The sequence below is a fragment of the Vigna unguiculata genome, chromosome 10, assembly GCF_037176805.1.
Source record: "Vigna unguiculata cultivar grain cowpea cultivar isolate G323 ecotype 2 chromosome 10, ASM3717680v1, whole genome shotgun sequence".
Lineage (NCBI taxonomy): Eukaryota > Viridiplantae > Streptophyta > Magnoliopsida > Fabales > Fabaceae > Vigna > Vigna unguiculata.
Genome location: NC_140801.1, coordinates 43,600,466 through 43,613,984, shown reverse-complemented (window position 1 = coordinate 43,613,984; position 13,519 = coordinate 43,600,466). Strand labels below are relative to the sequence as shown.

The following is a 13,519-nucleotide window of genomic DNA, read 5'->3' as shown; positions in this document are numbered from 1 at the left end:
CAGCTAAGTTTGATCTGTGCACCCCGACTTTGATTCAGCTTCTCACAAGCCATGGCCCGATCAACACCAAGAAGTGTCACAAAATCTCAACTGAATCTTCATATTCAAGATTTTCAGTGGAGCAAAAATGTCCAGTGATGGGAAGATGGAGGAGCGACCAGACGTCATCTAAAGTGATGGTCATCTCCCCAATGGTTAGATGAAAAGTATTAGTCTCGGGATGCCATCTCTCCACGAAACCTAATACTAACCCAAGATCGGTATATTCATATAAAATATCGCATAGAGGCGATAATCCAGAAGCTACCACAAAGGGGAAAACAGAAGGGTGAGGACGTCCTAATTTCTTCACTTTTTTAATATGGGAGACTATTTTCACAACTCGATCCTAACATAAAAGAAACAAAAAAGAATAAAAATACATAACAACAATAAAATTAAACATTTATGAAAACTTCTTACTTACCTGACCATCCCATATCATGCGTGCAACATGATCCTGGTACCGAGTCAATAAAGATGTATCAGACGGACCACCTAGAAATCCTGCACCATCGTTATCAATCCCCTGCTCCTCGTCCTGAGGAACATCAGAAACCTCATGCTCAACAACATCATCCTGAACAACATTAACCTCGTGCTGACCCCTTCTACGAGTTGAAGTTGTTAGTCTCTTTCGTGCAGCACCCTGTGTGGAACTTTCGGGTGCATCATGTGAACCACGTCTAGATAAATTTTCTCGTGTCCTAGCCATATCTATAATTCAAAGTTTGAAATTTTACAATCCAATATAAATTTCCTCGTGTCCTAGCCATTTCGTTTTTGTTTTTTATCTAATTTAAAGTTTAATTATCATTTAGTTTAATTTATTTTTATAATTACATTTATTTTTCAAAAAGTTATTTAAAAATATCATAGCTAGAGAGAAATAGTTGAATTTAATAAAAATTAAATAAAAAATATATTTTATTTTGAATCCTAATATTTTTATTAAAAGTGAGATACATTAATTAACACAGAATATTTGAATGGAAGATAATTTTTAGATTTTTTAAAGACTGGAAGACGTTCAACTTACTTCACTTTAACACATTCAAAACAAATTGTATGACCAATGTAAATAACAAATCTTGTAGTTACTTTGCACACTTAAAATTAATCATATTTTCTCATGAGTCATATCAATAACGTCTTCAAACAATTAATTTTTTTTTCATAAAAAAATTGTAAATATATAAGCCGATTAATCGTCTCGGTATAAATTTTAAATCAACAATACCTAGTTGAATATGATCTCTAATTAGTTAATTTTAATGTGCTTAACTCTATAATACAATATTAGATTTATAGAAAGACTAATTACAATATTATTATAACATAGAGCAAGAATATTACTCTAGTAGAAGTTATACTCTACTATTTGATTCTTAATCCATAACATTTGTGAAGAACAACCTGCAACTGATTAAGAGTGTATTTAAAAAATTAAATACTAATTATTTTTCGGTTAAAAATTTTCCAAAAACTATTTGAAACCAATCCATTAATATAAACAGTATCTAACCACATCAAAAATTGAGTGAAGAAATATGTCCAAACTTATTTAACGTAATCCGTTGCATATAAATGCAAAATACGTTTCAGAAATAACAACAAAAATTTTACAAAACGGAGTTCAAATTCCATTTCTGAAAGTGTAGAAACGGATTACGCAATCCGTTTCATATAAAAAAAAGCAAAAAATACGGAACAACTTTCAGAATCCGTTTATAAAAAACATGAAACGAATTCTGTAATCCGTTTCACATAAACAATTTAAGAAATGGCTTTTGTAATCCGTTTCTAGAAAACATGAAACGACTTCTGTATTCTGTTTCATAACACAAAAAAATTTTAGGAGCCCCTTTTTGGCACAGATGGAATGATTATATATATATATATATATATATATATATATATATATATATAGATATAGGTTCATAAATCACCGTAAACACGAAAAAACATTACAAATTTGAGAAAACTTAACTGGAAGAAGACGTGTGGATTAACTGCAGGGAAGGGTGGCTCTCAGTGTCGACACAGACTCCTCTTGGGTTGGTGCTTGCTGCTGCTCGATGATCTTCTCCACAAATGAACAAATGAAGGCAAAGAAGGAGGAAAAGAAGGAGGGGGGAGGAAGCGGAAAAAAGAGAACCTTTTAAATGTGTTTTGTAGGTCAAAGAATCAAAGAATCTTTGGGGTGCATGCCCAGATTCGTTGGCTGTGCAGGGGTGCAGTGCAAGTAATAATTTTTTTACTGCTCTTTCTTTTTCTTGATTTAACTTTTAACTTGGACAAAATTAGAAATAAAAAAAGTTTTGGAGGTACAAAAGAAATGTTTTGAGGTGCAGGAAAAAGCCCCCTAACAACAAATCACCCATCTTTGGCCCAGGAGAACAACAATCCAATGCGACCAACCCAACTGTGCACCATCCTCCTTGGGCACGGGCACAAGTCCTATGTTGCTTCTTGGATCACTACAATACGCAATAGATCACATCGAGAAAAATTATCTGTGAGGCTATCCTAGATGATAATAACACTCTCAAAAATTCAACTTTGAGCAATGGGATGAAATAAGGTATTGTAACATTTTGATGTAGTGTGAAAAAATAAATATCTACATATTCAATGATGGTACTAGTGAGAAAACCATCTTGTTTTTAGATATTAAAGTCATACGAATGGAATGAGACTAGTAATGATAGTTTGAGCTAGGAAATATAATATGATAGTTTGATCATATTAATTTTTAGAAAATAAATAGTTTGCATTGTCTCAAATCTAAATTGATCGTTGTCTCTTAAATATTCACATTATTCTTTTTCAATATGCTAACTTTTGCATTTGCTACTTACATTCTTATACTCCTTATCAGGCATTCATGTTATAATGTAATGACAAAAGTGAAGTTTTATAATTCTCACACTTTCACATAAATACCGTCCTAATGCTACTTGAATTTGTCCAGATTTTTTTTTTTAATATTAACTAGACATAAGTGCGAGTGACACTGATATTTTCTTCCTCTGTATAGAACTACTGAAAACTCTAGAATGAAGTTCCATTGCACACAATTTCTTCATTCCATTTCCCATCTTTCTCCCTCACTCTCAGCTTTTAAGAGATGCCATCACCGCACCCTCTCAGAAACCTCACCACCCCATCACCACCACTTCTCCATTTTCTTCCTTCAACCTCTTTCACTCTCTCATTCTCCCATTCCCATCCCATGACACCTTCATTCTCTTCTTCTGCATCTTCTCCATCTTCATCTTCTCCTTCAACATCTTCTTCCACCCCCCAACAACAACAACATCCTCAAAACAACCTCAACCAACACAAACTCTCCCACGTTCTCAAATACCACAACCAAACCAAGCACAACTTCAACCATTACGCTCGGGGGCCTCACGGCCTCGACTGGGCCAACCAGCCCAACCCTTTTCGTAGATACCTCTCCGCCCCTCTCATCTCTCTTCTCCACCCACAACCACCGTATCAACCACCGCTTTACCACTCTCTCTTCCTTTCTCTCCCCTCTCCCCACCCCATTTCCCAATCCACGGTTTCCCAGTTCCTCTTCGATTCCCTTGCCCTCTCCGCCTGGAAAACCACCGGCTTCTCCACTTGGTCCCTCAGGGTTAACCCAAGTAGCGGCAATTTGCACCCCACTGAAGCCTACATCGTTGCCCCACCCATACCCTCTATCTCCGATTCCGCTTTTGTCGCTCATTATGCCCCAAAGGAGCATTCTTTGGAACTCAGAGCGCAAATCCCATCTGGGTTTTTCCCTAAGTTTTTTCCACCCAATTCGTTTCTTGTTGGGTTGTCCTCGGTTTTCTGGCGTGAGGCTTGGAAGTACGGGGAACGGGCGTTCAGGTACTACCAGTTTTTTGTTCTTAAATTATCCCCCTTTCAAAAAATGTTTAAGTAGTAGTAGTGCTATAAATATTACACATTATGTTGAGTGGTCATTTAAGTCTTAAAACATTGTTCAAGTTTGTCATCGAAGTTTGTGAAGATGTTGTTTTGTTAATTTTTTTTTCTTCAAATTTCTAGAGAAGGTAATTATAAAAAAAAATTATCTTTTTCAATAAGCTTGACATAGTTTATGCATATATTAATCTGTAGGATCTCTTCATTTAGCTTCTCCAAGAGTTCATCTTGATTTTTGCTTGTGCATCATGGAGAAGTTTAATTCAGTTTTCTATTTTTTCTTTTTCTAGAAGTACTTACGGGGAAATTTATTTAGACAAGGCAAAATTCATTATCTTAGGAGAGAATAAAATAGGGACGAAATTAATGGTTTATTCAATTCAGGTACTGTAACCATGATGTCGGTCATGCCATTGGGGCAGTTGCCATGGCTGCTGCGAGTCTTGGTTGGGATGTGAAGGTTTTGGATACCTTGGGGTGTGAGGAGTTGAAGACTCTCATGGGGCTTCATGTTTTCCCTGATTTTGAGATTCCATCGCGTGCTGTTAGAGGGAAGATTCCAGAAATTGAGTTTGAGCATCCTGATTGTGTGATGCTGGTTTATCCGAATGGGGTTGGTGGATTTGATATTAATTGGAAGGAATTAAGTGAAGCTATATTGGGGTTTGATAAGTTGGAGTGGAAGGGGAAACCTAACTCCCTTAGCAAAGAGCATGTGTGTTGGGATGTTATTTATAGGACTGCTGAGGCTGTGAAGAAGCCTTTGACATTGGGAGATAAGTTCTTGGTTGAGCCGTTTCAGAGGAGTGGTGTTTGTGGAGAGGGTTTGTATAAGGGGTTAAGTATGAGGGAAGTTGTTAGGAAGCGAAGGAGTGCTGTTGATATGGATGGAGTTACAAAAATTGAGAGAGATGCATTTTATCAGATTCTGTTGCATTGTCTTCCTTCAGGTTGCCAGGGTGGAGGGAGGCAAAGAAGGCCGCTAGCCTTGCCATTCCGGGCTCTTCCATGGGATGCCGAGGTGCATGCTGCTTTGTTTGTTCATAGAGTGGTGGGATTGCCTCAAGGATTGTATTTCTTGGTGAGGAATGAAAATCATTTTGATGAATTGAAGAAAGCAATGCTACCTGACTTTTTGTGGACCAAGCCTGAGGGCTGCCCGGATGAGCTTCCACTGTATGAACTGCTAAGATCTGATTGCCAGAAGCTGGCAAAGCAGCTTTCTTGCCACCAGGTATGTGGCAATTGGTGATTGCCTGCTTGTCTTTTGAATTTTGCATTGCTTTATAGAGTTTCTTAAACTTTGTGAATTATGTTGTACATGATGATCTAATAGTTTTCTAGTTAGATTGTGAAATGAAACACAGTCATTGAGGAGATGAAATATGTCTTTATTAGGATGAAAGTGAGGGTTTATGCTACTGTTTTTAATAGATAGGTGTGTTAAATTTGGATCTTGCTTTTTAATCAGGAACTATTATTGAAAAACAGTTTACTTGGTTCCTACAAAGAACTAATATATCCATCATTCTCACATACTTACTGTCTGGTAGTTTTGTCTCTACCATTGAATAAGTGAACAGACTGTTGTTTATTCCTAATAGCATCATAGTATGGAATTTGAGTTTGCGGGTATCAAAGCTTTGACCTTTTTCCGTGTTTTATTATCTTAAGATCTACTGGTTCAAGTACAGAAATGATTTAGCTTTTGATTTATTCTTTCTATTGATAACTCTAATGTACCATGATATTATACTATTAATTGTATAACACTAATATCAGTCTTATTTCTAATTAGAATCTGAACTGATACTCAATGAATATTCTGTATCCTGTTTTACAAATGTGAAACGTTCTTGCAGGACATTGCAAGTGATGGTTGCTTCAGCCTTGGTATGGTTGCCCGTATGGAACCTACTTTGCGTGAGAAGAATGTCTGGATGTATCCACGATTATTTTGGGAAACTGGAGTCCTTGGACAGGTGTTGTACCTTGAAGCACATGGTATTGGAATCTCAGCAACTGGAATTGGTTGCTTCTTTGATGACCCTGGTATGATTCTTTGTTCACCACTGCGTTGAGAACTTTGGTCTGATGGCAGTTATGCTTTTCTTTAGTCCTTGTGAAAAAGTGTTTACATCAATTGCGCTTTTATATAGGAAAAGTATTCAGTACCTATGCATTAACTGCACTTTTCACATCACGGTAGTGTTGATAATTTGACATCTTTCTTCAATGTTCCATTATGCTGACATGTATTAAAGTTTTAGTTTCTAAATTGTCTCTTTTATGCAACCATTTCTCATTTAACATTTGGTTGAAGATAGATTTTAAATTTGAATTTAGTATATGGTACTAGAATTAGATAGAAACTGCACCAAGGTCCCTTAAGACATTCATTGAATACAATCATGTTTGATGTGATGATAACGCTTGTAGTGTTATTCATAATTATAGTAAGCGGTTCAATATCTAGGTGCTGGCCATGGTAGTGTAAAGGAGAAAAGAAAAGAAGAAACTTACACGAGACATGAAAATAAAATCTGAGATAGTAGCAGTGGAGAAGAAAACAAGTTGGAGAAGAGAACATGTTGCCATGTCCCCTTCACTGGCTCAAACGAATACTTTTCTAAATCTATCTCAGCAACACACTTACACAGTATTTTAATATCTCACTTATGTGAAAGTTTCTAGATTATGATTTTAATAATATCTAATTGATAATGAAGCAGCAGCACACTCACATCAACTCTAATCCCACTTTTTCTGAAATATCTAGAACCTAGATCACGTGATCTTTTGTTTTAACTTTATATCTTTTTATTTTTTTTATCTTATACATATATAATCTAGATATTTCTGATTGAATATGATATGTTCCTTATTTCTACAACGCTTTCCCTGGAGCATATAAGTTGTATGTGCTTAGTTTGCTCCAAATATGTGATCAAATGTTCACTAGGGTTGTTGACAAATCTAGCAGTGATTGTACTTTTTAGATGTGTTAGAATTATTACCTATTGTGTCATTAACCCTATGTGTAGGGTGTTGAGTGTGGGAAACTACCTACTGCCGTATCTACTGTTGCATGTAATCATGCCTAGTATCTTAGAGTAGTCTTTTCATATGTACTTGCTTCATTATAAATAGAAGAGGAGGAGAGTGGTACTGGAATCCACTACTCATATATTTTAAAGTCTCAGTCTCAAGTTGGTATCAGAGCGGGTCGATCCCGCTCTGGTTTCTGTCTCATCTGGTCCGTCACCGCTGTCCGCGGTTGATCGCCGTTAGTCACCGCCGCTGTCCGCGGCTGTCCAAGTTCGGTTAACCTCGTTTCTGAACTACCCAACACTGCCAAACAACATTTCGACTCTGTCCGCCACTGTCCGCCGCCGTCCGCCGCCGTCCGCCACCGTCCGCCGCCGTCCGACACCGTCCGACACCGTCTGCCGCCGTCCGCCGCCGTCCGCCGCCGCAGTTCCGTCCGGAAACCACCGGATCTGAACCGCCTCTCCGCGCGACAGCCAACCCTGCCGGTGTCGCAGGCCGCGCCGTCGCCACACGCCTCCACGCGCGTCTTCTCTGTTCGCTGCAGTCAGGCGTGTGCCGCCCACGCGCCGCCTTCCCGTCGCCCGTTCGTCGTCGTGCCACCTCCGTCGCCGTCGCCGGAGCCTCCTCTACCCGTTTTGACCCTCAAATCTCTGTTCCGGTGAAGTCCAGTGGCACCTCTTGTGGAAATCGTCACTTTCGAATTCGAAAATCGTCACTGTTTCACTGTTTTCCGGTATCCTCTCTGTTTTCATTTATTCTCTTGATCATATCATGGCCACTGGAGGAACTGGGAGTGCTATTTCATTCTCCGGAAGCCCCTGTATTACATCCGACAAACTAAATGGCCAAAATTACTTATCTTGGTCCGCTGTCGTCGAGATGTGGTTTCTCGGTCAAGGACACCACGAACACCTTGAGAAAGATGGCAGCCACGTACCTTCTGAAAAAGCTGAACAGTGGAAACAAGCAGATTTCCAACTATGTGCTCTATTGTGGCAGTCGGTGGAACCACGACTTTTGATGTCCCTACGGGCCTTCAAAACTTGCCACTCGTTTTGGAAGCGAACTCAGAATATCTATGCAAATGATATTCAACGCCTCTATGATTCGGCGAACAAGTTGGCATCTATAAAAATGACTAACCATGATATGATGTCATTCATGAATGACGCTCAAGCTGCTGTGGAAGAACTTCGAATGTTCTTGGAAGTCGACTCTCTAGATGAAATGAAGAAAAAGCTTGACAAGTACTATATGGTAATGATCCTCCGCGCTATACACCCAGACTTTAATCATATCCGAGATCAGCTTTTGACCTCTCATGAGGTTCCTTCCATGGAAACTTTGATCTCCCGCATGATACGTGTTCCAACTCTTCAAACTCCAGAAACTCTTGCTGTAATGGAACCATCTGTCATGGTTGCCACCCGAGGAAGAGGAGGTCGTGGAACTAGAGGAGGTGGACGTGGAGGTCGTGGGCGTCCTCAGTGTACGTATTGTAAAAGGATGGGTCATACCCAAGAAAACTGCTACACTTTACATGGATTTCCTGCCAAAACAGCCAATGTCTCCCAGGCAGAGACTACTGACTCCAAGTTCACTGAGGACGAGTATCAAGAGTACCTACGCCTCAAATCCAACAGCTTGGCACAGTCATCTCAAGCTCCAAGTACATCAACTGTTTGCATCTCTCAATCCATGGAAGGTCACAATTCATGGGTAATTGACTCTGGTGCTTCTGATCACATTTCTGGTAATACCTCCTTGTTCTCAACCATTTCATTCCAAGAAAAATCTCATTTTATAACCCTCGCAAATGGTTCTAAAACATCCTCAAAGGGAGTCGGTCAAGCCATCTTATCTCTGTCCTTAAATCTAAAATCTGTCCTTTTTGTCCCTAATTGTCCTTTCAATTTAATTTCCTTAAGTCAGTTAACCAAAACATTGAATTGCTCTGTAACCTTCGATAAGAAATCTTTCGTTATACAGGAGCGTGGCTCGGGGAGACAGATTGGAGAAGGATATGAAGCGGGCGGATTATACCATTTTGGATCTCGTCCACGTGTGTCATGTGTTGCAGCCCCCAATCCTAAAATGTTACATGATCGGCTTGGTCACCCTCACCTGTCCAAGTTAAAGAAAATGTTTCCTGAACTTAGTCGTCTCCAGACTTTAGAATGTGAGTCATGTCAACTAGGAAAACATGTTAGATCTACCTTTCCTAAAAGATCTCAATCAAAGTGTACTTCTAGTTTTTCTGTCATCTATTCCGATATCTGGGGACCTAGTCGTGTCTCATCTTTTGGCTTTAGGTATTTTGTTACTTTCATTGATGAATATTCGAGATGTACTTGGGTTTATCTTATGAAAGATCGTTCTGAATTATTATCCCTCTTCACATCTTTTTTGAATGAAATCAAGAATCAATTTGGTCAAGTAATTAAAATCTTAAGAAGTGACAATGCCAAAGAGTATTTTTCGTCTGCTCTTTCTAATGTTTTGAGTTCCCATGGTATCCTGCACCAGTCTACTTGTCCTCATACGCCACAACAAAATGGTATAGCAGAAAGAAAAAATAGACACTTAGTTGAAACTGCTCGTACCCTTTTGCTTAGTGCCAACGTTCCTGTCCATCACTGGGGAGATGCCATCTTAATTGTAGGTTTTCTTATTAATCGGATGCCATCTTCCTCTCTCAATCATAAGGTCCCTTTCTCCATTCTGTTTCCAGACAATCCTCTCTTTCACACTTCTCCTAGAGTTTTTGGTTGTGTATGTTTTGTTCATGACATGTCTCCCGGGTTAGACAAGCTTTCTGCTCGCTCTCTCAAATGTGTTTTCTTGGGCTATTCACGACTTCAAAAAAGGTATCGATGTTACTCTCCTGAAACCAAGAAATATTACATGTCTGCCAATGTTACTTTTTTTGAACAGACCCCTTACTTCTCTCCATCTGTTCAAGATGTCCATGTCATACAGCAGGTCCTTCCTATTCCTGTGGTTGAGTACAATATTTCCAATGTCCCTGTCCCTCCAAGTCTCGACCAAAGTCCTCCTGAGCCATCATCTCCACCTATTGATTCTCTCCAACACAGGACGCCGACGAATAGTCCAGTTGTTCAAGAACATGGTGAATCCCCTACTTCAGATTCTTCTCCCTCGTCTCTTGATCCCACGACTCCTGGTGAAGGTGATTCAGGTTGGCCCATTGCTCTCAGAAAAGGTACTCGTTCCTCTCGAAATCCACATCCCATTTATAATTTTCTTAGCTATCACCGATTATCGCCTTCCTATTGTTCACTTTTATCCTCAGTGTCTTCTGTTGTTATTCCCAAAAATGTGAATGAAGCACTTGATCATCCTGGATGGCGACAAGCCATGATTGCAGAGATGCAGGCTCTTGAAAGCAATCATACTTGGGAGCTGGTGCCCCTCCCTTCGGGTAAGAAGGCTGTTGGTTGTCGCTGGGTGTATGCAATTAAAGTTGGCCCCGATGGTCAGGTTGATCGACTCAAAGCCCGATTGGTTGCAAAAGGGTACACTCAGGTTTATGGCCTTGACTATTGTGACACCTTCTCTCCCGTGGCCAAGATGACTACTATTCGCCTCTTCTTTGCAATGGCAGCAATTCGTCACTGGCCGCTTCATCAGTTGGATATCAAAAATGCCTTCCTTCATGGTGATCTTGAGGAGGAAGTTTACATGGAGCAACCTCCTGGGTTTGTTGCTCAGGGGGAGTCGGGTATGGTATGCAAATTGCATCGATCTTTATATGGCCTCAAACAATCACCACGAGCTTGGTTTGGAAAATTCAGCTCCATTGTTCAGAAATTTGGGTTAAGACGCAGTGAGGCAGATCACTCAGTCTTTTACAAACATACCTCTCCTGGGAAATGTGTCTACCTAATAGTATATGTTGATGATATTGTTATTACAGGAAATGATACTACTGGAATATCTCAACTGAAGGAGCACTTGTGTAAACATTTTCAAACCAAGGATCTCGGAAGCCTTAAATACTTCTTGGGCATTGAAGTAGCTCAGTCAAAAGATGGAGTTGTAATCTCTCAAACGAAATATGCTCTTGATATATTACAAGAAACAGGTATGATTGACTGCAGACCAGTAGAGAGTCCTATGGACCCAAATCAGAAGTTAACAACAGAAGAAGGCGAATTATTCTCCGATCCAGAGAGATATAGGAGGCTCGTTGGAAAGTTAATTTATCTCACTATTACGAGGCCTGATCTATCTTTCGCAGTTGGAATTGTTAGCCAGTTTATGCAGACTCCATGTCTTGGACATTGGAATGCCATCATCCGTATTTTAAGGTACCTCAAGAAGGCTCCAGGACAAGGTTTGCTATATGAAGATAAAGGAAATGTTCAAATCTCTGGGTACTGTGATGCTGATTGGGCAGGCTCTCCTATTGACAGACGCTCTACTACGGGATATTGTGTCCTCCTTGGAGGAAATGTTATCTCTTGGAAAAGTAAGAAGCAAAATGTAGTGGCTCGATCCACCGCTGAAGCTGAATATCGGGCAATGGCGTCTTTCACGTGTGAACTCATATGGGTAAAGCAATTTCTTCGAGAGCTTAACTTCTGTGAAATTCAGACCATGAAGATGTACTGTGACAACCAGGCTGCTCTCCACATTGCATCAAATCCAGTGTTTCATGAGAGAACTAAACACATAGAAATTGACTGCCATTTTGTTCGAGAAAAATTGATGACCAAGGAAATTTGTACTGAGTTCGTTGGGTCAAATGAACAACTTGCAGATGTGTTGACCAAGTCATTAAGAGGACCTCGGATTGAGTTCATTTGTTCCAAGCTTGGTTCATACAATTTGTATGCTCCAGCTTGAGGGGGAGTGTTAGAATTATTACCTATTGTATCATTAACCCTATGTGTAGGGTGTTGAGTGTGGGAAACTACCTACTGCCGTATCTACTGTTGCATGTAATCATGCCTAGTATCTTAGAGTAGTCTTTTCATATGTACTTGCTTCATTATAAATAGAAGAGGAGGAGAGTGGTACTGGAGTCCACTACTCATATATTTTAAAGTCTCAGTCTCAAGTAGATGGAGAACCAGATTCTAAGAAACGTTCTGTACTAATACAATTGAAGTCTATATACTTGAACACACCTAAATTGTGAAAAACTTGCTTGTACTGTACTTCTTGCATTCTGGAATTAGTACACAGATGTTGAAAATCTTGTGATCTTTTGCAGTTCATCAGCTCCTTGGCTTAAAAGACTCAACATTCCAGAGCCTTTATCATTTTACTGTTGGAGGTCCTGTCTTAGACAAGCGTATAATGAGTTTACCAGCATATCCAGGCCCTGATGACGATGCTTAAAGCTGCACCAATGAATTCAAATTATCATTCAATGCTCACAGGGTAACTTATTTACAGAAGGCATGTTAGATGAATCCTTCTTACAACCACACTTTCTATAAACTTTTCTAACATTCTATATATGTGAGGTGAAATCATCTTGCTTGCATAAACTACACATACTATAAGATTTTGACATTGGTAACAAACTAAATGCGTAATAATCATCAGAACAATAAATCTGAGTTAGGAATTGTACTACAATGATGAATAAAATGGTAGATAATTTTGTTGTACAGCTAGTTTTAGAGGTTGGTATATTGGTTGGACAAACCAGTAATAAATCTCTCTTCTATATAAGCCACATTGTCTTTGTTTCATAAATTTTTTATTCAGTGTAATTCCTAGATTGTAATTCATTGTTCTCTCATTTTTACGGTGGTTCTAAACTTGATATCACAGTGATGACATTTGCGATGAAGATGTCTATATTTTTTCCACCCTTTGAAATTTTTTCATCTACGTTTCTTCATCTTTTGGCAGCTTTCTTGATTGTATGATAAATGTTAGTCTTTCCAGAATTTTGTTTCCTGCTGGATGGTTTGCTTGATTCGAGGAAAGTGAAGACTAAGGTCACTTTGATTGTTGCGTTGGAAAAGAGTTATAAACTTTTCATAGAAAATGAAAGAAAAGAAAATAAAAGAATATATAAAATGACAAAATACTACTTACACGTTTATTTGTAATTGATAAAGTGAGGTTTTAGTCATCATAAATATGTTTTAATTTCTAAGAATGGAATGATATGCAAAGGAAAAAGAACATTTTTTATTTTCTGTTTTTCTTTCCTCGATTCATTCATATTGATGAAGTTAATTTCAGTTGATGTGATGTTTCGTTAATATTGCTTAGAGTTATTTTCTAAAAGTATTTTAGTTAAGGTTTCTTTTGTCAAATTTTTACTTGATGTAAAGTGACAAATTTTGTTTGAATGACATTCACAAAATCAATCTTAGAAGAGATGGTCAATTAATGGATATTAAAATAATCTTTACCAACATTTGAAAAATAATATTGTGTGACATCGATTGATTTTTTTTACTGACTACAAATAATCACAACAAACTTCTTTTAAAAATTC

The 13,519-nt window shown here is 38.6% G+C and overlaps 1 protein-coding gene across 1 annotated transcript; it reads left to right on the top strand.

Moving 5' to 3' along the window:
- Nucleotides 1-3,059: 3,059 nt before the first annotated feature.
- Nucleotides 3,060-12,859, top strand: LOC114167463 (nitroreductase family protein). Its single transcript, XM_028052556.2, has 4 exons — nt 3,060-3,924; nt 4,366-5,215; nt 5,844-6,033; nt 12,272-12,859. Exons 1-4 carry the CDS (start codon nt 3,170-3,172, stop codon nt 12,397-12,399), a joined length of 1,923 nt encoding a protein of 640 aa, XP_027908357.2. The 5' UTR covers nt 3,060-3,169; the 3' UTR covers nt 12,400-12,859.
- The last annotated feature ends 660 nt before the right edge of the window (nt 12,860-13,519 follow it).

Bases quoted from the DNA above. Each gene is read 5' to 3' on its own strand.
- LOC114167463 (XM_028052556.2), top strand. From the start codon at position 3,170: ATGCCATCACCGCACCCTCTCAGAAACCTCACCACCCCATCACCACCA. The intron at 3,925-4,365 runs GTACTACCAGTT...TATTCAATTCAG, and splicing joins TACGGGGAACGGGCGTTCAG to GTACTGTAACCATGATGTCG. The intron at 5,216-5,843 runs GTATGTGGCAAT...ACGTTCTTGCAG, and splicing joins AGCAGCTTTCTTGCCACCAG to GACATTGCAAGTGATGGTTG.